General features: G+C 41.4%; 1 protein-coding gene across 2 annotated transcripts in view; it reads left to right on the forward strand.

Annotated features, from left to right (window-relative positions):
* Positions 1-26,569, forward strand: part of PRKG1 (protein kinase cGMP-dependent 1) — a 1,169,747-nt gene that overhangs the window by 748,612 nt on the left and 394,566 nt on the right. For both annotated transcript variants that reach the window (XM_036265967.1, XM_036265966.1), the window contains exon 4: positions 10,977-11,082. In XM_036265967.1, coding sequence (XP_036121860.1) covers positions 10,977-11,082 — 106 coding nt within the window. The remainder of the gene's footprint in view (positions 1-10,976; positions 11,083-26,569) is intronic.

The raw sequence follows: 26,569 nt of genomic DNA on the forward strand, positions 1-26,569 counted from the left end.
CTTTCTCTAGTTCTCTTTCTCTCTTGCTGTCCTCCCCCTCCCCCCTTCTCCCTCTTTCTCTCTCTAACATCAATAAACATGTCCTCAGGTGAGGATTAAAATATATATACAATCTTAGACAAAAGAAGTAAAAAGAATTAGATGTAGTTTATTTATTTATTTATTTTCTTTTTTTTTTATCCTCACCCGAGGACATTTTTCCATTTTTTGTTCAGGTAGAGTGGGAGGGAGAGAGAGGAACAGGGAGAGAGAGAGAAACATCGATGCGAAAGGGACACATCGAGTGGCTGCCACCCGCACAACCGACCAGGGCCGGGGACAAACTGCAACCGAAGTACGCGCCCTTAGCGGGAACCGAACCCGGGTCTCTCAGGACCGCAGGCCGACACTCCAACCGCTGAGCCAAATCGGCTAGGGCTAGATGTAGTTTATTTTAATGGTATCTTTTTAACCCAGTATATCCAAAAATATCATCATTTTAACATGTAACCAATATAAAATTACTCATAAGATATTTTATGTTCTTTTTTCATACTTAGTTTTTCAAATTCTGTATGTTATTTACACATACTGTACATTTCAATTCCCACCAGTCTCATTTCGGGTATGCAGTGGTCACACATAGCTAGTGGCTATCATATTAAACAGTGTATGCTTAAAATGAACAAGGGCTAGGTGGTGGAGCTTGCAAAAGTTTTGTGTGGAAAGGTCTGGAAAGGTAAAACAACAACAATAATAACTTTCAGCTGAGCCTTTCAAGAATGAGCGTTTTACAAGACAGGTGTGTAGTCATTTAGGGTTGAGGGACCATCATGAGCAAGGCTGTGGAGTCAAGGAAGCATCAATCTGAGGGTTTGGGGCAGGCTCAGGGCTGGAGAGGAGGCGGGGAAGAACTTGGAAATGCCAGCAGTACTGCCTGAGGAATTGCACTTTGTCTTGGAACACCAAGTATCAATTTCTTCTTAAAATACTGCCGAGAGTCTTATGGAAAATAAAAATGAAACAAAACATGAACCAGAATTTAGTTATCTAACCAAGTAAATCCATCTGTTCAAGTTCTTGTTTATTATGTAAACTATACATAACATAAAATTTATTATTCTAATCATTTTTAAGTGTGCAATTCAGTAGCATTAAGTACATGCATATTGTTTTGTAGCCATAATCATTATCCATCTGTAGAAATGTTTTGCTAGCCCAAACTAAAGTTCTGTATCCATCAAGCAATAATTCCCATTCCCTTCTTTCCCCAGGCCCTGGTAACTACACTTTTACTTTCAATCTCTGTGATAGTGGCTATTTTAGGTACCTTACATCAAGGGAATCATACAACACTTTTCCTTTTGTGTATGGCCCATTTCACTTAGTATAACATTTTCAGTGCTCATTCATGATGTAGCATGTACCGGATTTTTGTTGTAACCCAGGAGAATCAACCTCACTTGGACACAAAGTAATTTTGAATATTAGGAGCTTTATTACCTGCGCAGGGACTGCAGCTAGCCTACACAGAGGAGAACTGCAGCCCCGAGCTCAGGGGGAGGGTTGCTTATATAGGGCAGGGGTCACTCAAGAGTTCAGCAGAGCAAGCAAGCTGCGTGTACAGAAGCTGAGACAGTTAGCGATAAGCAGGAGGGAACGGAGGTGGGAGGGAGCTGAGGCGAAAGGGAACTGGGTGAACTGGGTCAGCATACATCTATCCTGCCATTTATTCTATTATCTAAGTTTTAAAAACTAACAAATTTGCTTAGAGGACACATTCATTTAGAGGAGTATCAGGCCAGCTGGTACTTCCTGGGGTTGCCTCTGAAAGCTTCAGAGTTGGCCTTTTGTTTATTTAATCAAGACAAAGTGATAGGAGCAGGTTATTACAATTTCATTCCCTTTGTCAGGCTGAATAATATTCCACTGTATGGATATAACATATTTTATTTATCCATTTATCCTTCGAAGGACATTTGGGTTGTTTTGACCTTTTGACTATTGTGGATAATGTTGCTGTGAACATTAGTGTGGGAATAACTGCTCATGCCCCTTTTCAGTTCTTTTGCATATACATTTAAAATGAAATTGCTGAGTCATATACTAATTCTATGGTTAACGTGTGAGTGAAAGCCATACCACTTCATGTCCCACCAGCAATGCACAGGATTTCTAATTTCTTCACATCCTTGTCAACATTTTTTATTTTTTTAAGAGGTGCCATCCTAATGGGTGTGAAGTGGTGTCTCATTGTGGTTTTGATTTGCATTTTCCTAATACTAAGCATCTTTTCATGTCCTTATTGACCATTTGAATAGCTTCTTGATTAACTTTTTGTAAAAGGAAAAATTGTCCCTAAAACATAAAATTTACTTGGCGGATGCTTGATAAGTGTTACTTTTCATCTTGGCCTCTAACATTTCCAAGTTATCTGAGTGCCACGGTGTGCATTGTGGCACTGATGGCATCCTGACACATTTATTTTTTCCTTTATTGATTTTAGAGAGAGAGGAAGTGAGAGGGAGAGAGAGAGAGGAAGTGAGAGGGAGAGAGAGATGGAAACATCAATGAGAGAACATCGATTGGCTGCCTCCTGCATGCCCCCCATTGGGGATCAGGCCCACAACCTGGGCATGTGTCCTGACCGGGAATTGAACTGGCGACCTCTTGGTGCATGGGTCGATGCTCAACCACTGAACCACACCGGCTGGACAACATCCTAACACATTTATTTCTAGAGTGCACATATCTGTTGGACCAAGTGATTCTAAAATGTTAGGTTAGACTTGTTTACTGTGGCAAGAATAGTTTAAAAAGGGTAAGGGAGTAGTTTGAGGTTATAGTGTCATATTTATAACACAAAACTTAAAAAAAATTACAAGCTCATTTGCTCATTATAAATCACTTAGGTTAGCTTGTGATATGCATGATTTTTTAACTTAAAAATGGCAGTTATTTGCACTCACCTACACTTACCGCCTGTACTTTTGAATAATGTGAATGGAGCATTCATCATCCCACTATTTTATTTCCATTTATATTTTTAGGCTAGAAAGTTGGGTGTCAGGGTCACATTTTCTCTCCCTGACATTAGGAAATGAAGCTCTTCGATACCTTTCAAATCCATTCATCTGTCCCTTTAGCCTGATTGCCACTCTGAGAGTCCACCCACGTGGGTATTTCCAACAGTCTGTGGATCTCCTTCTTTCTCCTGACTCTTGCTGTCTGTATCTCTCTCTCTCTCTGCCCCTCCCTTGCTCCCCCCAGTCCTGTTCCCTTTCAGTGCCCCACTAGGCTACTGCTAATAGATCTTTTCTAAAATAAATGACCTAAATAGACACCTCTCCAAACAGGACATACAAATGGCTAAGAGACATATGAAGAAATGCTCAACATCACTAATCATCAGAGAGATGCAAATTAAAACAACAATGAGGTATCACCTCACACCTGTCATCAACAAATGGCAGCCATCAACAAATCATCAAACAACAAGTGTTGGCGAGGCTGTGGAGAAAAGGGGACTCTAGTACACTGCTGGTGGGAATGCAGACTGGTGCAGCCACTATGGAAAACAATATGGTGTTACCTCAAAAAATTAAAAATGGAACTTCCATTTGACCCAGTGATCCCACTTCTAGGAATATACCCTAAGAAGCCTGAAACACCAATCAGAAAGAATATATGTACCCCCATGTTCATAGCAGCACTATTTACAGTAGCTAAGATCTGCAAACAGCCCAAGTGTCCATCAGTAGACGAATGGATAAAAAAGCAGTGGTACATATACACAATGGAGTACTATGCAGCTGTAAGAAAGAAAGATCTCTTATCCTTTGAGACGACATGGAGGGACCTGGAAAGTATCATCCTAAGTGAAACAAGCCAAACAGAGAAAGACAAGTTTCATATGATCTCACTTATCTGTGGAATATAATGAACATCACAGTCTGAGGAAGGGGGTAGTCCCAGACACGCGGAAGTGGGGTACAGACTGACAATCCCCTAAATAAGGGGGTGGTGGGGGAGAGATAAACCACAGAACTTATATGCATGTATGCATGAACAGTGGACATGGACAACAAACTGGGGAAAGGGCAGGGAGGGAGGGGGAAGGGGGAATCAGTGGGGGAAAAAGGAGAAACATCTGTAACAAAAATTAATTAATAAAAATAAATAAATAAATAAAAGAAATAAAAGTGGCTGTGCTATACAAAGAAATGGTATAATATATAGAAAAAAATAAAATAAAATAAAATAAATGACCTGCTTGAAACCGCCATGTCCCCTCCACACTGACCTCAGGATCAAGCCCTAACCCCGCAGCAAGGACACAAGAATCGTCGTGCTGTCCTTATCTCTTCAGTGTCACTGGGACCTCCTGCCTCGCTGGGCACCTCACCTCCCTGCACTTGCATCTTCTTCCCACACGTGGACAGAGCCCCCTTCCTGGAAAGCCCCGGTGCTGGTGGTGGTGATGAGGGAAACACTGACGTGACCTAGCAGCTCCCGTAGCACACTTCACTCTGGAGCATGGTCTGAGAGGCCCCTGCTGGACTCAGCATTAACCCTTTGTTTGCTGAATTAGGGAACTCTTAGGGAATTGGGGGGGGAGGGGAAGAAGAATAACCAGGAAACTCAGGGAAATGGCTGTTTACTAAATAAGTGTTATTTATTTATGAATAATGTGCATGCCCCCATGGATGCAGACCGGCTAAGTGTCACCCCTACCAGGCCTTGCCCATCTCCAGGGCTTGCTTAGAGCAGGGGCTCTTAGTCTTGTGGGTGCCATGGACCTCTTTGTCACTCTGGTGAAGCATATGGGCCCCTTTAAGAATAGTGTTTTTGTAAGCATAAGATAAAATACATAGGATTACAAAGGAAGCCATCTATATTGCAATGTGGTGGTAAAACATTTACTAATTAATTGTGATAAAACAACATATTGAAAATAAGATCTAGAGGTTAGTAACCACCATCATTTCTAAATCTGTGTAAATTGTATCTAATGTATCTGCAACAAATGTATGATATAAAAATAGCCCTGGTTTCTGTTGGTGACTAACGGCTACTGTGGTGGATTACGTACACTTATAATAAAAAGAAATGCTGAAGTTCAGTAACAAGGTAGTAAAAATAAAGATGATGCTTTTCCATCTCACATTCACAAATCCCATGAGTTCCATCCACAGACTCCTTGGGGCTCAGTGGATCCCATTTGTCTCCGTTACGGCTGCTATCACAAATACCATAGACTCAGTGGCTTAAACAATAAACACTTCTTTCTCAGGGTTTTGGAGGCTTGAAGTTCAAGATCAGGATGCTAGTGTGGTGGGGTAGTTGGCAAGGGCTGCCTGCCTGGTTCTGTCCTCACCTGGCCTTTTCTTGGTGTGTGCACAGAATTTCCTCATGACCTCATCTAGACCTGATTACCTCCCGTGATATTGTCATTTATAATCAGAAATGTATACTTGGTCTTCATTCCAGTCCTGTTTTTGGCACTGAGCTCCAAAAAGCTTGGAATTTTCTAAGAGATTAGAGCATCCAAGTGTCTTGTTATGTTAATGAGGTGACTTTTGGACTCTACTTAAGGTGTGTCTGTGGAGGGGTGTTTGCAAGGAGAGCCAACTCTGTCATTAGAGGGTTGAAAATGTCAGTCCTACCAGGAAGGACACAGGGGCTGGAGGTTGAATCAGTCACCTAAGGCCAGTGGTTTAATCAAACATGTCAATAAAATGAAGCCTTAAAACCCCAGGTCAGGGTTTGGAAGGCTTCCGGGTGAGTGAACACAGGGATTTGGGGAGAGTGGGGCCCGGAGAAAGCATGGGAAAGTCCACAGCCCTTGCCCCCCTACCTTACCCTGAGCATTTCCTCCCTCGGGCTGTTCCTGAGTCAGTCCTTGTATAATAAACCAGTAATCTAGGAAGTAAAATGTTTCTCCGAGTTCTGTGAGCTGCTCTAGCAAATTAATCAAATTCACTGAGGGTGTTGGGGGAACCTGTGACTTATCGCCCCTCTGTCGGAAGAACCGGAACCACCTGGGCTTTCAGCTGATCCGTCTGAAGTAGTAGTGGTGGGGGCAGTGCTATGGGCCGGAACCCCGCACCTGTGGCTTCTGATCCTATTTCTGGGGCTTCTGTCAGAATTGAGTTGACTTGCAGGACACCCAGCAGGTATCCTGAAAATTGCTTATTGATGTGGGGAGCCCCGTCTTCCCACACTGGAATGGGTACCAGAGCCTGTTCACCTCCCAAAGGCCCCACCTCCGTATACTGTGCCAATGGGGGTTCGGGCTCTCACCTTTGAGTTTGGAGAAGACAAGCATTTGGTCTGCAGTGCCAGGCGAGGACCCTGGCTCAGGTGGTGCTCCCCTGCAAAGCCCTCTCAGCTCTTCTCGGCTCCTCTCCCAGGGGAGTCTGTGAGGCTGTATTCACAGCCAGGGATGTTGACCCACTGCTAGCACATACGCTTGATTTATCTATCTGGTATACCATATCGCTAGCTGGCGATTGCTTTCTTAAAGGGCCAGGGAGTGTGGTGCAAATGGTCTCTGTCAGAACCACTGCATTCAGCTGGAGACAGTGTGTAAATGAATGGACATGTTTGTGTTCCCATACAACTTTTATGGACAGTGAAATGTGTTTCATATAATTTTCATGTGTCACGAAATCTCTTTTTCTTATTTATTTGTTTATCCTCACCCAAGGACATTTTTGAATCTATCTTCAGATAGAGAGGGAGGGACAGGGGGAGGAAGAGAGAGAGAGAGAAACATTGATGTGAGAGAGACACATCAACTGGTTGCCACCCACACGACCCCAATCAGAGCCAGGGACAAACTGCAACCCAGGTACGTGCCTTTAGTGGGACCTGAACCCGGGACTCTTTGGTCCGCAGGCTGACGCTCTAACCACTGAGCCAAACCAGCCAAGGCTCTTTCTCTTTTTAAATTCACAACCACTTAAAAACACAAACCCCTTTTTTGTGGGCTGTACAAAACCAATCACTGGCCAGATTTGGCAGGGACAACGCTTTGTGGGGCTCTGTGCTGTATCTTCAGTAGCTCAAGGGCAGGAACTGTACATTTGTTTTCGCTCCCTTCTGTATAACACCGGTGTTGGCTTGACTGCTATAAAATAAAGATGGGCTAAGTTAATATTCTAGTCTATAAGTGCTTTATATCCACATATGCTTTCTTGATGTACTTCCAAAACTTGAACTAGACAGCACATAAATTCCCCAGTAGGAGAATTTAGGCCAACCTCAGATTTGTGGTTTCCTAGTCTAGCACAGTTTTGTGATGTCTTCCCCTATAATCCTGGTGTTGCCTAAATGAAGGCTGACTGTTGCCTAGGTTGAAGGTGTTCTTCACACCCTCACACATCACTTAGAGATGGTAGGGTAATGGGTATTTACATATTTTCTACTGACTTCCATGTGGCCTTCAACTGAAAACAATGTAAATATTTCAGCAGAGAATTTTAGATACATACTAGAACAAAAAGGAAAATTCCTTCCCAACACTTTCTCTGCTCTATGCCCTTCAGACTCAGATGTTCAACAACAATAAACGTGGTAAAAACCACAGAAATTTTATGTATCAAGTGCTTATTCCCTACAGAGATTAATGCACCACTTACGATCAAAGGTAAATGGAGAGACTTTCATTTTTATTTTTTTTAATGGTCTCCCTCAGGCTGTTTAGGAAGCAAGATGTTAGTCACAACTTGAAGACAACCACACTTTTGATAACAAGACAAGGTGATTATTAGTCATGCTTGACCACCATAAAATGCTGACTTGACTAATAGGTATATTGGCTGAATATAAAAAGGGTTTTGGCATCTTGTCCAAGGTCATGGACAAATTTGCAATCTCATCAAGCCATGTTCATTGTTACACAAAATATCTCAAACACTGTTTCACTTAGAGATATTTTAGTAGCCAGTGTGAAAGGGAATCAGAAGATAAAACAGTTTGCTTTCCAATACATGGATTAGGACATCTAATCAATTCTGCTTAGACTTTTTAATGTAACGTTAGAATCCACCAAGACTTACATTTAAAAAAATTTGCATCATGTACATAAATTACAGTAATCAACAAATATAGCCAATGCCTATCAAATGAACAGTTAATTTCTTGAGGTGAAGGGGTGTTATAAAAAATGAGACAGTTTTGTGTGAGGGAATGTACAAAATTATCTGAGGAAACCTGATATAAGCATAGCAGAGATCATGAGCAATATCAGTAAGACGCTGAGCGCCAGTGAGTGACAGAAAAATCAGGGGTAGTCTCTAGGAACCAGGGATGGAGACTGGCCTTGAAGCATGAACTCTGCCTTAACATGCTACAGACAACTTAGTCACACCACACACAGTGCAGAGCCTTTGCACACACACTCATTGCGGCTTTTCCACTAAGACCCCCACGCGACTCCTGAGTTACTGTGGCCTCTGCCTGGTGCACACTGCTCTTTGTTTGAAATCGTGTCCACACCTGTTAGCAGAACACATTTTCTCACACAGCTTTCTTCATACTCTGCCTTTTTTTCTTTATTGATTTTTAGAGAGAGAGCAATGGAGAGGGAGTGAGAGAAAGAAACATCGATAAGAGAGAGCATCGATTGGCTGCCTCCTGCATGCCCCCCACTGGGGTTTGGCCCACAACCTGGGCATGTGCCTTGACCGGGAGTCGAATCGGCAACCCCTTGGTGCATGGGTCGACGCTCAACCGCTGAGCCACACCAGCTGGGCTGTCCTGTGGTTTTTACACGGTTATTTGGTAGCCCCAGTGTCGGTCTGGGTTCTGCTCCACTCGGATGTCTCCGAGTCCCGGTCGCCCCTCCCAGCTTAGTCTACGCCAGCTCTCCCTGGGATCAGATCTGTTGGTTTGGGAACCAGTAATAGAAACTTTATATACACAGTGCTGCTAGGGGTATGCATTCTGGAGTCTTTCTGCAGGACAAAATCTTAAAATGTACGTATGATTTACTTAAGTGCATTTTAAAAATCTATAGAGTAACAACTATTTTTATAGCCACTATTTTTAAAATAACAATATTGGTTAGTGTATTTTTCCTGTGGAGGGCAGCATTTCTAAACTGGAAATACCTAGAAGCCATGAAGAAGGATGATGAAGACAGAAAATTTTGGTTGTTTTGTTCTTATAAGCATTTAAAATTTTTTGATATACCCATGGTGTAGCCTTTGGAAATTTAGGTGTTTTTTTTGTTTTTTGTTTTTTTTTTGCTTTGTTTTGTCTTTTTTAAGATCTCTGATAGCTTTCAGTTGTTCATCAAATGAATCCTTGCTTCCATGTGGCTGGCTCCCAGGGCCTTCTATCAGCCTCCTATCAGATTATGCAGCCACCCTGTAGGCATTTGCAGCCTTTTCAGTCTGTTCTCCCCCTGCCCAAGCTCAGTCCCAGCTGAGCTCTTGCTGAGGCACTTTCCTGCCCAGTCACCTCCTGTTCATCTCCTAGCTCAAGTCCTATCATTCTGTAAGGTCCTACTTCTCAGGCATCTTCTCCTGATTTGTGCCGTCCTTTGTGGCTACAACACCCAGGCTTCTGGTTTGGCCTAAGGAAGCAGGTGTTCTGGAAAGGAGCCTGGGTTGAGCAGAGGGACTAGAATGTGGCTGGAGAAGGCTTGTGAGATGAGCTTTGTTTTTGAAGGTGCATTTTTAAAGGTTATTTGCAATGGAGCCACATACACACTGGTCCTTGAGGCTGCGTTCTTTTTCTGCTTAACCGTGCGCCTTCTCTCTCCAATGAAGAGCCGGCCAAGAGGCAAGGCGTGTTGTTTCTAGCTTTAAACAATTTGCAAGGGAATTTGCAGTAAAATTCCAAGATAGGGGTTTACTCTAGAGTACAGTATTTCCTTTATCATCTTTTTCCTCATGATAGCCAGTGTATTAGTTACTTCTAGCTCCTCTCTGCAAGGCATACCCATGGCCTAATTATTCGAACACATTCTCCATCCCTTACCACAAATCTTGACCCGTAGCATTCATAGGGCTTCGTCTGAGAACTAGGAAGATGAAAAACATTTTCTTATCTTTCTGTGTTTAGCTCATTAAACTCTATCCTGGCTCCATTCAGTGGCCATGCTCGAACCCCTAGTGTGATGCATAAATTGGCTTTCTTCAGTTCATGTGGTGACTTAAAACATTTTCTGTTATGAAAATGCGCAAACATACATAAAAATAGAGAAAATAGTTAAATAAGCCTCGAATATACCCATCACAGATTCAATGATCAAGATTGTAATGTATCTTCTTTTAAAACCTAAGTTTATCTTGATATATTGTTCTGTTACACTGAAACATCTGTCTTTTTCTAAGAAATGTCTCTTAGCCATGTACTTAATAGATCAAATGGTGAAATGTTGCAGTATTCAGTTTCAACACTTATTCATTGTCAAAGACAGTGGTATGTAAGAGTAAAAATTAAAATTCAACAAACATATGTAATGTAATTGTATGTGGTAACTGTAGGCACAGGTTATAATTTATAAAATGAGCTTTGCATAGAAAATCGTTATATAACTATTAATTGTATTATATTAAATTTGCCCCTTAACCTGAAAATTGAATTTTTACATCTACTTTTCATAATTAAAATATGCTCAGATGAGTCATTAACACCATTCTGGGTAATTAGCAGGGAGTGTTATTACTTGTAAACCTTGCTTTCTCTCCATGAGATTTCCTTCATATATAGTTGTGCAATTACTTAATTCTTTTAGTGTGTACTTAGGCATTTTCATTCCTTACGGACATAAGAGCAATGGAAACTTCCTATCAGACAGTAATACTAGTTTGAACTACATTTTGCTCATAAGAATACTTCTTAAAATAGGACATTATGATATCAGCTGTCAATGAAGGTGAGTCATCTCCGTACTTCTCATGAATAACATCTCTTTTGCAGGCTATAATTCTTAGTTAAAATTCTGTAATTAATTGTTGCCTGTTTGTTTTCTGTTTCTCCAGCTCTTGTAAATGTGAAGCTCTGGGCTATTGATCGACAATGTTTTCAAACAATAATGATGAGGACAGGACTCATCAAGCATACGGAGTATATGGAATTTTTAAAAAGGTAGGAGGCTTTATTTTCTCTGTCTGAGACCATATGATGTTTTTACCACCCTCTGCTCTGAAGTGAAGCACAGGGAAGGCTTTCTCCCTGCATCTCAGCCATAACAGCCTACACACTTGTGGACGTACAAGACTGCGCTGCTGCCTTCTTGATATTTCTGGTGACAATTTTCATAATATGTGGTTAAGTCAGAACTTCAGAGTTTCATTCAACATTCTCTCATAGAGGAGCACAGCTCAGGGAAGCACACAAAAATTTGCCTGGACAAAAAGAATAGCAGGTCCATCTGTAATGTCTCAGTTAATATATTACGTCACCTCTTCTAAAGCAACCCCCACTCTGTGAGACTAACTCATCTCGTGTGTGAGTTTCCACATGAAAGGTCAGTTGACGAAGATGGAAAAGTTCCAAGAAGAAGCTTATTATCCTTTAATCTTGAGTTCAATTTCCCAAATTAAATTCATTTCATGTTACAGTTCTGCAATATCAAAAGCTTTGCTTTTTTTGATACTATCTATTATCAGAATAACTCAGTGTAGCATGGGAAGAGGAATAAGAAAGAGCTCCTCGTTTCTCAGGAATACACCGAGATTCGCCAAAATGCATTTCTTGTCTCTCAGCTTATTTTAAAACAAATATATTATTTTGTTAAGACTAAAAAGAATACTGAAAACTTTTTTCCCCAAAAAAAGTAGTTGTGTATTATCACTTTTCTTTTGAAAACAGACCATCATTATGTGAGCTACAGGAAGATACACCTTCAATTAAGATTTCATTTGAGAGCTAGCATGGTAAAGTGGCCCTTCCTTTTATTTTATATTTTTATTTTTGGTGAAGTAATGGTTTAAATGGATCTAAAAAAAAAAAAAATCAAGTTCACATTTTGTTTCAGTGATACAGCTTAAGCGGTACCTATTGAATTTTCTTAAGATGCAATTTTAATATTTTTTTACTTTGGTATTTCTTCTGGTTAACTTATTTTACTTCTGATCCATTGTTTATATATTTTTCATTTTCACATAAAATGTATTCTCTATATTTCTGCTAAGGAGGCAATGCAATTATCATTTGATATCAAGGAATAATATATTAAAACATTACTCTATCAAAGTGTGTTGGGCTTTTTCCTCAATGAGATTGAATGAAACATTTAGGAGAAGGGGAAATGTAATTTTTTATGTAGAGTTTAGTATAGAAATTCAATTATTCAGGTGCCATGTGTGTGTTTGGATATATGTCGATATGTGTGTGTGTTGATATATGTGAATATATATATATATATATATATGCTGGTTGATATATAGAGATATATAAATGTGTGTGTGTATGTCTATGGAGAGAGAGAGAGAGAGAGAGAGAGAGAGAGAGAAAGAGATTCATTTTTAAGCCTGAAAGTGCAAGTATTGATTTCTTCAGATGCAGCCCTAATAGAGAAAGATCCCAATTGGTAATCAATGAAATACCTAGGACAGAGCCCATTACTTGTCTCACGTACCCAAGCACTGGGAACTTATGATGTTACCTTCAGCTTCCATAAGTCTGTTTGCCTAAGTAAATGGAAGGAGAGTCAATGTTGCCTTGTATAACTCCAATAAAAACGTTTTTAGAAGCACCATTTCAGCCATTGGAGATTGGAGATGTATTTATTTTTTAAATGGACCCTAGATATCATTTCATCTTTATATTATTCTTAGAGCTGCCTAGATTTGTGTTCTTCTGACAATCCTCAAACAATAAAAAGCGGTTCCTCCATGCATGAACATTTCTTGTGGGTCTGCGTGGAGCAGGTCAAGTGGAACTGGTTGAACTCAAGTGAGGCGGGCACTGACTTAGACGTCCCTTTCCATCTGGCTACTGTGTAAGACATCAGGTCCACATCATCTGTGAAGGTAGCACAGGGCTGGGGATCCAGAGAGGTGACACAACGACCATCGCTGCCTGGAGCCAGCTTTAGTCTTCCCTAAATTACGACTGCCCACTTGGTATAACCCTTCAGTGGCTCGCAGGTCCTGTTGGATTCTGGATATTCTTATTAGCTGGGTACTCAAGCCCTCCCGCAGCCCACGCCAGCCCCTTCTCAGCCTCGTCTCTTCTTTCCTCGGCAAGGGAACGGAGCCCACGTGGCAGCCAGTCCCGTGCGTTTGCAGAGCCCACTGCCTCTGTTGCCTTTTCCCCGTCTCAACGTTCAAATCCCTCTTCTTTTTAGAGCCAAATGAAAGCTGTCTCTTCCACAGACAGGGACCTCATTGCACCAAGAAATACCCTCCACCTCCTCTGGAGTTGCATTTCTACCTCGTGTCTTATTTTCTGCTTTGCTTTATTGTCATCTAACTACTGAATTTATTTCCACTTCAGATGATGAAGGTTTCATGATGAGAGCTATTTCTGAAGCACCGTGGGGTCCTTGGGCACCGAACTCACTGCTCTGGAGGGGGGCAGCAGGCAGGACAGGGAGTGCAGGGTCAGTACATCCTCCGCAGTGTCCCGAGGCTCCTTTTTGAACAACGGTTAAAAAATGACAAGACCTCGACGGCGTAGGATTAAAATGAGCGTAGGGATCTCAGCTTGGGCCGGGTGCCGCTGCAGAGTTCACACGCATAAAGCTGAGAGAGTAAATAACATCCATTCCTCCGTCACATTCCCAGGTTAACCAGACGTGCTATCATTTATTTTGCAAGACTGTTAAGAGATGGCCTATCTCCCAAAGAAATGATATTGTCGAAAACGAAGATGACCAACATTAATTAAATTTTCTCCCGTAACTTCAGAATTGAATTTACCTTCCCTCTTTGTTGTTGATTTTTTTAAAAAACAAGTTTGCTTATCACTCTTTTGCGTCATGTGAATTTTAAATTATTTTATATAGTCAAATCGACTTTTTTTCTTGCATCAGGTTTAGAAAGGCCTTCTTATCGTACCAGTGTAAAAATCGAGACTTTATACTTCAAAGTTCTCTATGGCAATCTGTGTGTGAATAGGGGTGAGGGTTTTTCACTTACGTGCTTGGTAAATACAACCTGCCTTTGAATTTTTCCACTAGAGATGCCAGATACTTAATCTTTTGTTAAAGAGCTGAACCACTTGTTCAACATTGTCAGAAAAAGAAAAAGTAGCAAATTCTATGATAAGTCATTAGAATTCTTTGCAGTGGGGCCTCTGTCTGTATTGGAATGCCTTCCTAATTGAGGAATTTCGGGGTCAGGCTAAAAGAGGAAGGACCCCATATTACTGCTTATCTCCCCATCCCACTCTTTCTCTGTATTTTTCTAAATAAGCAGTAAATTTGGAGGGTGAGGAAAGGGGCCGGGGGCGGGGCTGGACACATCAGGCGTATTAATGGACTGCCAAAATGAAAGAATTTTTCTTGATCATCAAAGTAGGTTTTTATTTTCATTCCAGTGTATTTACCCATTTTGTAACCACCTGTCACATGGTCTGACTCCCTCTTTGCTATCAAATGCCACATAAAACTGGGATTCTGGTTCTTCCGTCCTGTTTTGTCGTCCGTCCTTTGTGCCTGTCTCAGTCCCTGATGTAAACACAGATGTTCCTAGGCAAGCGTAGCAAGAACATCTTCAAGGGGCACGGCTACTAAGTAAGCCATGATTGTTATAGGTCTGGGAGCAATTTTTCCCATTGCCAGCATTTTCCATCTTTTTTGGCTACTGAAAAATCCTTTTGTTTTTAAGATGGATTCTGAAAACTGAGCCAAATAACTGCCAGAGTTAATTTTGCGTTGCTCTTTTTCTGAGTATTTTCTCTGTACTGCTGTTGGCACCGGCATCGATGCCCACAAGAGAATTAGAATGCAGCTGTTGACCACTGAGATGTGCGTTTGGAAACTGGGTTTTCTGCTGGCCCTGGACGACAATGACAATGACAATGACAGTAATGATGATGAACCTCTGTTTATGTTGTTTGCCTTGCTGACAAATTGGAGACACAGCAAGGACTCTTTGGAGTTTAAGCTACTCAAGTGATGGTGCTGACCCTCAGAAAACCTTTTCTTTATCCACAAGGGAATCTTTCCGCAAGGCGGATATGCTGATGTCGTCTTCCTACATATAACCTTTCCATGACTTCTGTCACGACTTATAATAAAGCCTAGGTCTACAGCCTTGTCTTCCCAGTCCTTCCTCCCCTGGCTACTCCTGATCTCCCCAGAGCCATCTCGTTCCCTGTCTTCTCCTCCTTCCTGCCCTCATCGCCCCAGTCACATGGTGGCCTTTCCTTTCCCCATGCGCTCCATGGTCCTTCCCAGTGGAGATCATCCCAAGAGGTTTCTCTCCCTTTGTATTTCCCAGGGTGATCTGTGGTGTAGCACACCAAGTGTGCCTGATGTGGAAACAAACAAACGAACGAAAAAAGAATTAAACCACAGTTAGATAGCTCAGTTGGTTAGAGCATCATCTAGATACGCCAAGGTTGCAGGTTCGATCCCCAGGTCAGGGCACATACAAGAATCAACCAAAGAATGCATAAGGAAGTAGAACAACAAATTGATCTCTCTCTCTCTCTCTCTCTTTCTCTCCCTTCCACTCTATCTAAAACAAACAAACCAACAACAACAACAAACAATGGAAAAATATCCTAGGGTGAGGCTACAAAACAAAAACTTAAATGTTTCTCAAAACAATTTTAAATTTCTGATTTCCCTTTCCTGAGTTGAAAGAGGCATTGATGGTATTAGCCACCAAGTTTCTCACTGTAGTCTCCATAAGTAGAATTTTAAAGTTGGGAGTTTTTTTGTTTTATTTTTTATTTTTTATTTTTTTACAGAGAGGTTAAGGGAGAGAGAGACAGCAACATTGATGTGAGAGAAACACCAATTGGCTGCCTCCTGGACGCCCACTACTGGGAATTGAGCCTGCAACCCAGGCATGTGCCCTGATTGGGAATCGAACCAGGACCTCTCAGTCCATGGGGTGCCAATCCACTGAGCCCCACCGGCCGGGCAAAAATGGGAGATTTTGAAGGTCTTGGTTTGCAGCGGACTCTCCACTCAGTAAAGAACTTGGAGGTATTTTTCAATTTTAAAATTACCAGTCATGCGGTTTCGCCTTCTTAAAGCCGGCGTGCTCTCCATGAATCCCTGAACCCTGGAAGCAAATTTATAATGAAGGCCACAAAGTTGATGGCCCCCCGTGAGGCCTGAGCAGCATCCACGCGAGGAGTCACGGTGAGGAGTGGGCCTCTGGCAGGTCAGAGCTGTCGAGGGGGCTCCTCTGGCCACCGCGCCCTGGGAAAGCCCCACCACGCGTGGCGGCGTCAAGTTTACCTGTTCCTCGTCTTATGTCTTGAAAGGAAGCTTTCAATTTAGTTCGTTTTTCCCTTTTCTTCTCCAAAACAATAATACTTGTACATGCACCTAACATATAATTAAGTAAATATATAACTTGCTTGTGCCCATTAGAAAAATGAGTGATACCCTCCTCCCAAAAAGTATGCCTTTGTTATTAAAACGTCACGATATCATTTGGACATCAGAATGGGCTTCACTACGAGGATCATTTCATTTTGGGTTGCCTCTGGGACTTCTGCCCGGAGTCCAGTCTATACTTACGACAAACTGTCCTGAAACCTCTTTCACTGATCTACATTTTTCTTACCTGGTAGTTCTGGCCACGCCTGCCACGAGCAGGGGACAAGGAGGCATCCTCACTGCTGAGGTCTGATACTTCCTCAAGGATGAAACGATTTTATATTTAGGAACATCTAAGACAAGATGTAGTTAAATCTCTATGTGCATTTTAAACCAGAAGCAGCTGAGTCTCAGGGACCAAAATAAGCTCTCACTTAGTTAGAAACAGAACTTAGACTATATCTCTGACTTCCTAATTCCTGGTCTCAGCATTCTACCATACTGGGGATCAAGTTCATGGTTCGTACTCTAATGGAAGCTCCTCACTGCAGTGAACTCATGTGACAGTGGGTTAATATTTTCTTTAAAATTTTTTTTCTTTATTAATTTTTAGAGAGAAAGGGAGAGGGAGAGAGAGATAGAACATCGATTGGCCGCCTGCTGCATGCCCCCCACTGGAGATCTACCCACAACCTGGACATGTGCCCTGACTGGGAATCGAACCGGCTACCTCTTGGTTCATGGGTCGACACTCAACCACTGAGCCACACCAGCCTGGCAATGATATTTTCTTTTTTGCTCTCCACAAAGATAACTTACTTATATTATTAATTTAATGTCATATAGACTTTTCTTCCTGTATTCTGTATGTTTTTACTTTCAAGCTTGGGATAATGAAATTTCCTAACCCCTTGCAAGTTTTTCCTTCTCTGCTTCACTTTGAAAACCTCCAGATTTCATTTTCTTATGACTTAATGCAACAGGTCCCCTTGTTCCTGAGATGTATACTTTATTTGGCATCATATTTATACAAGTGTAGTCAGGTAGAGATATCGAGTTAACTGAGTAGAATACAAAGTTGTACGGGACATGAGGGGTCACTTGTTTCACTGATGAGAAAACTGAGGCCTAGACTGGTGATGGGAGTTGCCCAAAGTCTCACAGACAGTTTGTAATATAATGATTCAGCTCTCTGCTCCCAGGAAGCATGGGAATTCAGCTATCCTAGAATGTCAGCTCCCTTTCATTCAAAATCTTCGTGGTCAAACTCACACCAGTGTTGACTAAGCACATGTCCAGTGTGTCACAGTCCCTCCAGGGTATCCTTTAATGCTCCTGCTGACGTCGTGTGTCCTCCATAGAAAAAACGAGCTGCACACAGCTGCCCTTGTAAAGTCCAGTTTACATAACAGCAGTGAGGCGGGGCCTGGCTTTAGACGAGTCCTCAGCGGATGCTCACGCTGCTGGTCTGGGGAACCGCTGTGGGAGAATCGCTGATGTAGGCCCCAAGACAAGGACAGAACATATTTTAAATATTGTAAGTGTTTGTATGACTTATTAATGTAAAGAGGGTCTGGGTTTAAGTTTTGGATTCACCATTTATAGGTATGCAACCTTGGGCAAGTTTATTTTTTTAAACATTAAATTTTTTTTTCTCTTTTATTGATTTTAGAGAGAGGAAGTGGGGGGGGGGAAGAGGGGGAGAGAAGATAGAAACATCGATGAAAGAGAACATTGATTGGCTGCCTCCCTGGGCATTTGCCTTGACAAGGAATCGAACCACCGACCTCTTGGTGCGTGGGTAGGTGCTCAACCACTGAGACACACTGAGCAGGCAAGTTTTTTTTTTTTTTTAACTGAGCTGAATTTCTATAATCCCAAATAGGGGACTCTTCCCCCCATAAGGGATTATAATTAGTAATAATAAATGTTTGTTAGTGTTATCTTTTTTAAGTGTGTGCCAAGCAGTGTTTAAAGCATTTTGGCCGATGTATTAACTTAATCAGCTGCAGCTCCTTGGTTAGTTAGGGGTAGCATGAGCGGCTCCAGAGCCAATACCCGTAGACTCTGCCCTCTACTGGCCCAATAAGTGCTGCGCACTCAAATTGTCCCTACACATTGCTGCCCTCCTCAACCAATTTGGCATTTACTTTGCCTCCAAATTGGGCAGCTGGTTGACTTTGTCCTTGGTATATCTGGGTTTCTCATTCGCTCCATTTTTTCCCCACTGGAGCCTTTCCCCCCAGCCCTCAGCAATCATGTCCTTCCTCTCACCCTCCTACCTCTCAGGATAGGTAGGTTCTCAGAAATAAATGTAAGAACTGTCCCTTTAAATGGTGAAGAATGGCAGTGGAAAATGTCTTAGAACTGCACAGTCTCCATGGGGAGGCCGTCAGTTGTTTGGAAGGAATACCGCCTGTGTGTCAGCAGGAGCCATTCTCTTTATGATGGATGTTACATGACCAAGCGCTCAGAGTCGGTATCTTCTGACCTCCAACGCTCAGGCGTCTGTGCCGGTGGCTCTCGGCTCCTTTCTACCTCCCTGTCCGGAGCTGCTCGGGCACAGCTGGTGGTCTTGGGGCAGGACCTGTTTATGCTCAGGCTGTGTTCTGTGATCTTCTTTTAAGGCCTTGGACTGTTTGGACATTTATGGGCAGAGTCCCTTTGGAATACTCTATCCTCAAGACATCCAGATGCTACTTTGGGGACACACATTATGTAAGAGACAACAATATAGTCTAATCGAACTGCGGAGATCACAGTTATGGAACATGAACATCATGATCCTGCTTTCCACAGATTTTTTTTTCTCCTATAATTTACAGGGAGAGATAAAAAAAAAAAAAAAAAGAAGAAGGCATACATGAACATAGTTTGAGGGATTGTAGACCTTTTTTTTTTTCTTAAATTTTCAAAGAATAGGTGACAGACCTATTAAGCCCTTAAGCTTTGAGCTTTAATAGAGCTTTTCTAGGAGGCTGTAAAACCGGCGTGAGAATTAAGCTGGACAAAGCTGGCATGGTTTCAATCTGAAGGGAGATAATGTGAAGAATAAATAAAAAGGCACTTTCTCACCCCGTGTTCAGGTCGGTCTGCTTGCAGTGCATTCTGGTAGCAGATCCATTCTCATTAAAGGATGTGAGGAGCAGATAAATAAAAAAAAGTAGCCATTAATTTCATGTTGTCATCCAGCATTTGCACAAATGTCTTCAAATTGATTTTTTTTTTTTTTGATGAACAACAATGTAATCTCTGACATTTGCATAATTATATATTGACTTTAAAAAATTATTTATCAGCCTGGTCGGTTTAGCTCAGAGGTTAGAGTGTCGGCCCGCAGACCAATGAGTCGTGGGTTCGACTCTGGTCAAGGGCACGTACCTCGGTTGTGGTTCGTCCCAGGGCCTGGTTGGGTCATGTAGGAGGCAACTAGTCACTGTGGCTCTATCACATCGATGTTTCTCTCTCTCCCTCCCTCCCTCCCACTCTATCTGATGATAAATAGAAAAATATCCTGGGAGGCAGCCAATCGATGTTCTCTCTCAGTAATGTTTCTCTCTCTCTCTCCCTCTTCCTTCCCCTCTCTCTAAAATCAATAGAGTAAAGAATTAAAAAGTCATTTAACAACAGAGAGGATTTTTTTCATCTGATAACTGTGTCATTTTAAAATTTACTTTGCATATGTACGATAATAGAATATGTATGCTAAATACTAGAAGGAATCCAATTAAGCAGTACAGCTGCAGTCACCCTATAAATACATATAGAGAGTTTAAAGTTATACATTCTTTTCAAGGAATTAAATGAATTCTGTTTCCAATGGGTAAACACTGCATTCCATGTTTGAAAAAAACTCAAGTGCTCTGGCCTTTGTGCAAACAGAGATAAATCAAACTCGCCTTGAGAGGATGGACTTGTTTGCTTTATTTTTTGGAAAGGAATGAAATTCGCGAGTAAATCTAACACAAACTTAGCCAAGATTTAAGCTCATAAAAGAAAGATATTAAAATGTAAGGACTTTGATTCCAGAGAATTCTGAATTCTTACAAATCGCGACTCTTTTGTTTATATGTTCCCTGAACTCTATATTCTTAGAAGTAGCGCTGTTGGTGAAAATTACTCCCTCGTGTTGGAGGCAGGGGAGTTCGAGGAAATGAGAGATTTTTGCCATTATTTTAATGGTACGTTCTACTATTGCCTGGATAAAAAAATGAAAACATACAGCAAGACTGTCCAACAGTGAATGTAAAAGGTAGCTAAACCCTAACTAGCAAGAAGTTATTGTTTTTAGTTAAAAATTATTTTTCTAAATGGTATTAAGCCAAACTCCCTCCCCTCCTTCTTGCTTCCTTCCTTCTTTGCTCTCCTCCTCCTCCTCTCTCTCAATAAGTAAATACAGATGTAGAAATGTAGCCAATGGCATCTTGAGGGTTAATTTAACTTAGGTACAAACAAGATATGATCAATTTAAAAAATTAAATCAGTATATTTAGCTATGTTAAAAATGTTTATTTTGCCTGGGGGGTGTGGCTCAGTGGTTGAGCGTCGACCCATGCACCAAGAGATCACTGGTTCGATTCTGGTCAGGGCACATGCCCAGGTTGTGGGCCTGATCCCCAGTGGGGGGCGTGCAGGAGGCAGCCAATCGATGTTCTCTCTCATCGATGTTTCTATTTCCTTCTTCCTCTCCCTTTCTCTCTGAAAAATCAATAAAGGAAAAAAAATGTTTATTTCATAGTTTAATTCCCTTCAGACACATGTCCCACAGGTGGAAGGTGTGCCAAGTACACAGTGGGAGTGATTGGACCACCTGGCAGGATCAAGAATTCCATGTTAGGCCCTGGCCGGTTTGGCTCAGTGGTTAGAGCGTCGGCCTGCGGTCCGGAGAGACCTGGCTTCGGTTCCCGCTAAGGGCATGTACCTCGGTTGCAGTTTGTCCCCGGCCCTGGTTGGTCGTGCGGGTGGCAGCCACTCTATGTGTCTCTTTCACGTCGATGTTTCTCTCTCTCTCTCTCTCTCTCTCTCCCTCCCACTCTATCTGTGCAAAAAATGGAAAAATGTCCTCGGGTGAGGATGAAAAAAAAAAAAAAGAATTCCATGTTAGAGATGTAGAATTAGCCCAAATCAGGCTGTTACACATGTAAGCATGTGAAAATTTGCCTTTTGTATTGGCTGAAAAGCAGATATATTGAAATTGGAGTCTTCTCTAGAAAACATTTTTTTTCCATCCCCTTTATTTTTACTTTTTCAATTACCATTTGCATTCAGTGTTATTTTGTATTAGTTTCAGGTGCACAACATAGTGGTTAGACAGTCATATATTTTACAAAGTGTTCCCCCTGATATTTCCAGTAACCATACGTAGTTATTACAATATTATTGACTGTATTTCCTATGCTGTTCTTTACATCCTGTGACTATATTGTCACTACCAATCTCAATCTGTACTTCTCAATCCCTTCACCTTTTACTTCCTGTCCCCTAACCAATCCTCCCCACCCCCACCCCCGCCCTGGAACCATCAGTCTGTTCTCTGTGTCTGTGAGTCTATTTCTGTTTTGTTTTTGTTCATATTGTTCTACAGGTTGCACATATAGGTGAAATCATATGGCATTTGTCTTTCTCTGACTGACTTATTTAACTTAGCATAATACCCTCTAGGTATATTCATGCTGTCACAAATGGTAAGATTTCATTATTTTTTATAGCTGAGTAATACTCCATTGTATATATATAAATATGTGCTGCCATTTTTTAATCTGCTTGTGTATTGATAGGCACTTGAGTTGCTTCCATAGCTTGGCTGTTGTAAATAGCAATGAACATAGGGATGCTTATATTCTTTCAAATTAGTGTTTTGAGTTTCTTTGGATATATTCCCAGAAGTGGAATCACTGGGTTATAAGGCAGTTCTCCTTTTAATTTTTTGAGGAACCTCCATACTGTTTTCCACAGTGGCTGCACCCATCTGCATTCCCACTGACAGGGCTGGTTGGTTTCCTTTAGAAAACATTTCTTGTTTATGTAGCCCAGTTTAAGTATACATTATCTTCCTAATGATGGTTCACCAGTCTTCACTCATGCTGGCTGAAGCACAGATTCTCAGAATTCTCACAGCTAGTTAGTCGGGCTCTCAAGCACTAAGCAATGCTTTACTTTGATTTAAAGCTCTCTAATATGATTAAACAAGAGAGATCCTGTTTAGTTAAAAAAACAAACAAGTAGTTCAGAAAAGAGATCTTTCTTTCCCCTATCACTAATCTTCTTCATAGTCCTTGTTAGATTGCTCTGTTATCTCAAAGTACATGGTAACTTCTTTAAATAGTTCTTTTCTTTTTATCCTCACCCAAGGACATTTTTCCATTTTTTGTTGTTGTTGTTGTTCAGATAGAGTGGAAGGGAAAGAGGAAGAGAGAGAGAAACATCGATGTGAAAGGGACACATTGAGTGGCTGCCACGCGCACAACCCAACCAGGGCTGGGGACAAACTGCAACCGAGGTACATGCCCTTAGTGGGAACTGGACCCGGGTCTCTCTGGACTGTAGGCCTATGCTCTAACCGCTGAGCCAAACCGGCCAGGGCTAAATAGTTCTTTTCTTTATGAATTTTATTGTAATCTGCTTTTATTACACTATTTCATAAAATACTATTTTCTTAAACAAAATATAATCCAAATAACCAAACACAGATTTCATTTCCGAGGTTCTTGTAAATGGTCAATGAAGAAATATAGTGAAAACACCTTTTATTTTTAGACTGTTTCCATCTTATAATAGGTTAAGGCATTAAATTCCTCCTATAGACCATATAAGGCAGCAGTTCTCAACCTGTGGGTCACAACCCCTTTGGGGGTCAAACGATCCTTTCACAAAGGTCACCTAAGACTTAACAGTAGCAAAATTACAGTTATGAAGTAGCAACAAAAATAATTTTATAGTTGGGGGTCACCACAACATGAGGAACTGTATTAAAGGGTCGCGGCATTAGGAAGGTTGGAACCACTGAGGGCTCTTTGGAGAGGCCCTAGCCCACTCCACTGGTTGGCTTCTATACCAGTGCACCTTACTCTCTGTTTTCTGAAGAGTGTCTGGCAACCTTTATCCATAGTTAAGAAGGTTCTTAAACTCAAATTAAGATAGAATTATTTTGGAATGAACAGTTATACAGTCATGCTATAGAGTACACCTGGGGGCTGATGTTTTTTTCTGAGCCAGATGTTGGATCTGTCTTTTTCAAGACCCTGTTGTTTGCTCTCCGGAAATCACAACATCCACAAATCCTCCCTGCGACGCTAGCTTTGTCACCAGGCTCCACTGTGTCCATGTTTCTGCGAACCTCACTTCTTTGGCTCTCCAGCCTGTGGAAATCCCTGTGCTGGTCTCGCCTGGCTTATCTGCTGCTGCCACCTACCCCTGCTCATTTGTCTCCAAAGTTAGTCGAATTTGAATGTGATAACATAAACCGACGTAGTGTTTTGTTTGGGGTTCCAGGAAAGGACATCGTAGTCTAGAGGAGTAAGTGACCCTGTAGCTGGTGTGGGATGTTGATGAAAGAGCCAGAATGCAAACCAGGAAGATGCATACTAGCCCCCCAGGCACATGGGGACTTACCTGGAGTGTATGTGCAGCAGTGGGTCTCTGGTTAAGACAATATCAGTGCATGAACCACACTGGAATATCATTTCAGCTAAAGATCTTGATACAGCCCGGCCGGTGTGGCTCACTGGTTGAGCATTGACCCATGCACCAAGAGGTCGCCGGTTTGATTCCTGGTCAGGGCACATGCCCAGGTTGTGGGCCTGATCCCCAGTGAGGGGCATGCAGGAGGCAACCAGTCGATGTTCTATCTCATCGATGTTTTATCTCTCTCTCCCTCTCCCTTCAAAAATTTAAATTTTTTTTTTTAAAAAAGAAGATCTTGATACATCAGGAAAAAAACCATGACTTGAGGAGAGCTGAAGTCAAGGCTAAATTCATAATCATTGATAATTAAAAGCATCATCAGCATGAAAATGTAGGCATAAGTGACATCCTTACGGGTTTCCATCCACATGGGTTTTAAACAGGTTTTTTAAAAATTATCACTTTTAAAAATTATTTTATTTTCAACTCCTGTACATCTATTTTATAAAAACTCTAAAAAATGGCAAAGAAAATGATTTAATGTCATTTTCCAAGGTATGTGCTGTGAGCATTTGAGAATTTTACTCACCGTATTTTTCTATTTATGTGCAAATTTTACCAAATTGTGCTCATGATGTAGACGCAGTTTTTAATGTTGCTGTTAATGTAACATTACATCTTTCCACGTTATTTTATATGAACTCTTTCCAAACTTCTCTGCTGTTTTATGATGCCACCATTTACTTCTCCCTTTGAGTTTTAAGGACTCCGTTCTGTGAGACCAGGGGATTGGATAGACTTCATAAGAAAGTGCGTTAGAATGAAGGGAGCAAGCCTCACCCCCCTCCTGTGCACTTGCTGTGAATCCAGAGTAGGTGTGAGTCAGAATCTGCTCCGACAGTGGGGAGTGGTCAGTGTGAGGGAGGATGCTGGAGAGAAGGGAGGCCGATTTACAGCTTTATAATGGAAAGCTTGGGGCTTGGTCTTCAGCAGACTTTCCATATTAGAGTTTCGGGTACATAAAGAAGGTTTCCACAGATCTGTAGTTTGGATGGGAGAAAAAATTAAGTTGGACACTTCCTAATTTGGGTATAATATGTTTTAAAACAACGTTTTGTTTTTATTATTGCCACACGTCATAGGCACTGCTGAGTATACAAATCTTAAAAGTCCAGATCAATGTATGCTTATATATCTATGTAACCATGTAACTGACACCCACATTAAGATACAAGGTGTTTCCAGTTTCTTGGAAGGTGCTCCTGTGTCCCCTCCCAGTTAATCTCCACCAGCCATAACCATTATTCCAAGTTTCAACATTATAGATTAGTTTTGCCTGTTATTCAACTTCATATTCTTTTGTGTGTGGTTCCTTTTGCTCAACATTGTATCTGAGATAGTCACCTTTAATAGTTCATTATTTGCTCTGTAACATTCCATTGTATAAATATGTCCTCCATTTGTTTATTCATTTAAATGGCAATAATCCTTTGGGTTCTTTTCCGTTTTAAGCTTTTATTAATAAAGCTGCTGGAAACCTTCTTGGCCACGTCTTTTGGTGAATGTCTGCCTTCATTTCTTTGGAATATACACTCTAGATACACTTTCTGAGCTGTAGAAGAGGCATATATTGAACTCTCATGGATAGTGTCGTATAATTTCCCACAGAGGTTGAGCCAATGTATATTCCCGCCAACAATATGAAAGAAGTTTGATCTAGATCCTTGCCGACATTGGGTGCATTTACATCTTTGAAATTTTATTTGGCTAAAACATTTAAATAAAATAGAATAGCACATAGTCTCCAAATCATTTTGAATGCACACCCATTAACAACATTTTTGAGCATACTGCCCACTCTGTCTATGCATTCCTTTATAAATGAAATGCATGTGCTTCCGAACTAAAATATACAAAACATAAGACTTTTTAAAAGGTTAGATGAAAATAATAAGACCAGTCATATTTCTTTCATCAGCCCCACAGATTGCCTTATACATTTTGTACAAGAAGATTTTTCTTGCAAGGGTTTCCATGCCCCATAGATCACAATACAGTCAGCAGTTGCTAGATGGATTAACTGTTACCTCTCGCACAAAGCCTGTCCTCGGGTGCCCTGGGTGCCACAGTTTCTCCTGGTTTTGAGCATCATCTAGGTTATAGTGACGTTTGCTTAGATCTAGAATTAAAAGTTAGAAGCTAACTGGGGACTGATGGCTGCGAGTTATGACAGAGCGGCCAGCCCCCTAGTCTTCCCTGCTGTGAGTCAAGCTAGTGCCCTCACAGGTGGACGACTTTGGAGAGTGTGCGCCTGCACGCAGAGCATTTGCTGTTCCATGTTTGTTATGCATGTGGCTGCTTTTTCCTTTGTTACTGGTACTTTCTTTAAACTGGTTGTTAGCAAAGTATGATGTGGGTGTCCCTGGGCATCCCTGACACCCTTCATGGGGATCCTTGAGGTCAACACTATTTTCATAATAATACTGGGCTGTTATTTGCTTT

This window comes from Molossus molossus, unplaced genomic scaffold (assembly GCF_014108415.1).
Source record: "Molossus molossus isolate mMolMol1 unplaced genomic scaffold, mMolMol1.p scaffold_m16_p_17, whole genome shotgun sequence".
Taxonomy (NCBI): domain Eukaryota; kingdom Metazoa; phylum Chordata; class Mammalia; order Chiroptera; family Molossidae; genus Molossus; species Molossus molossus.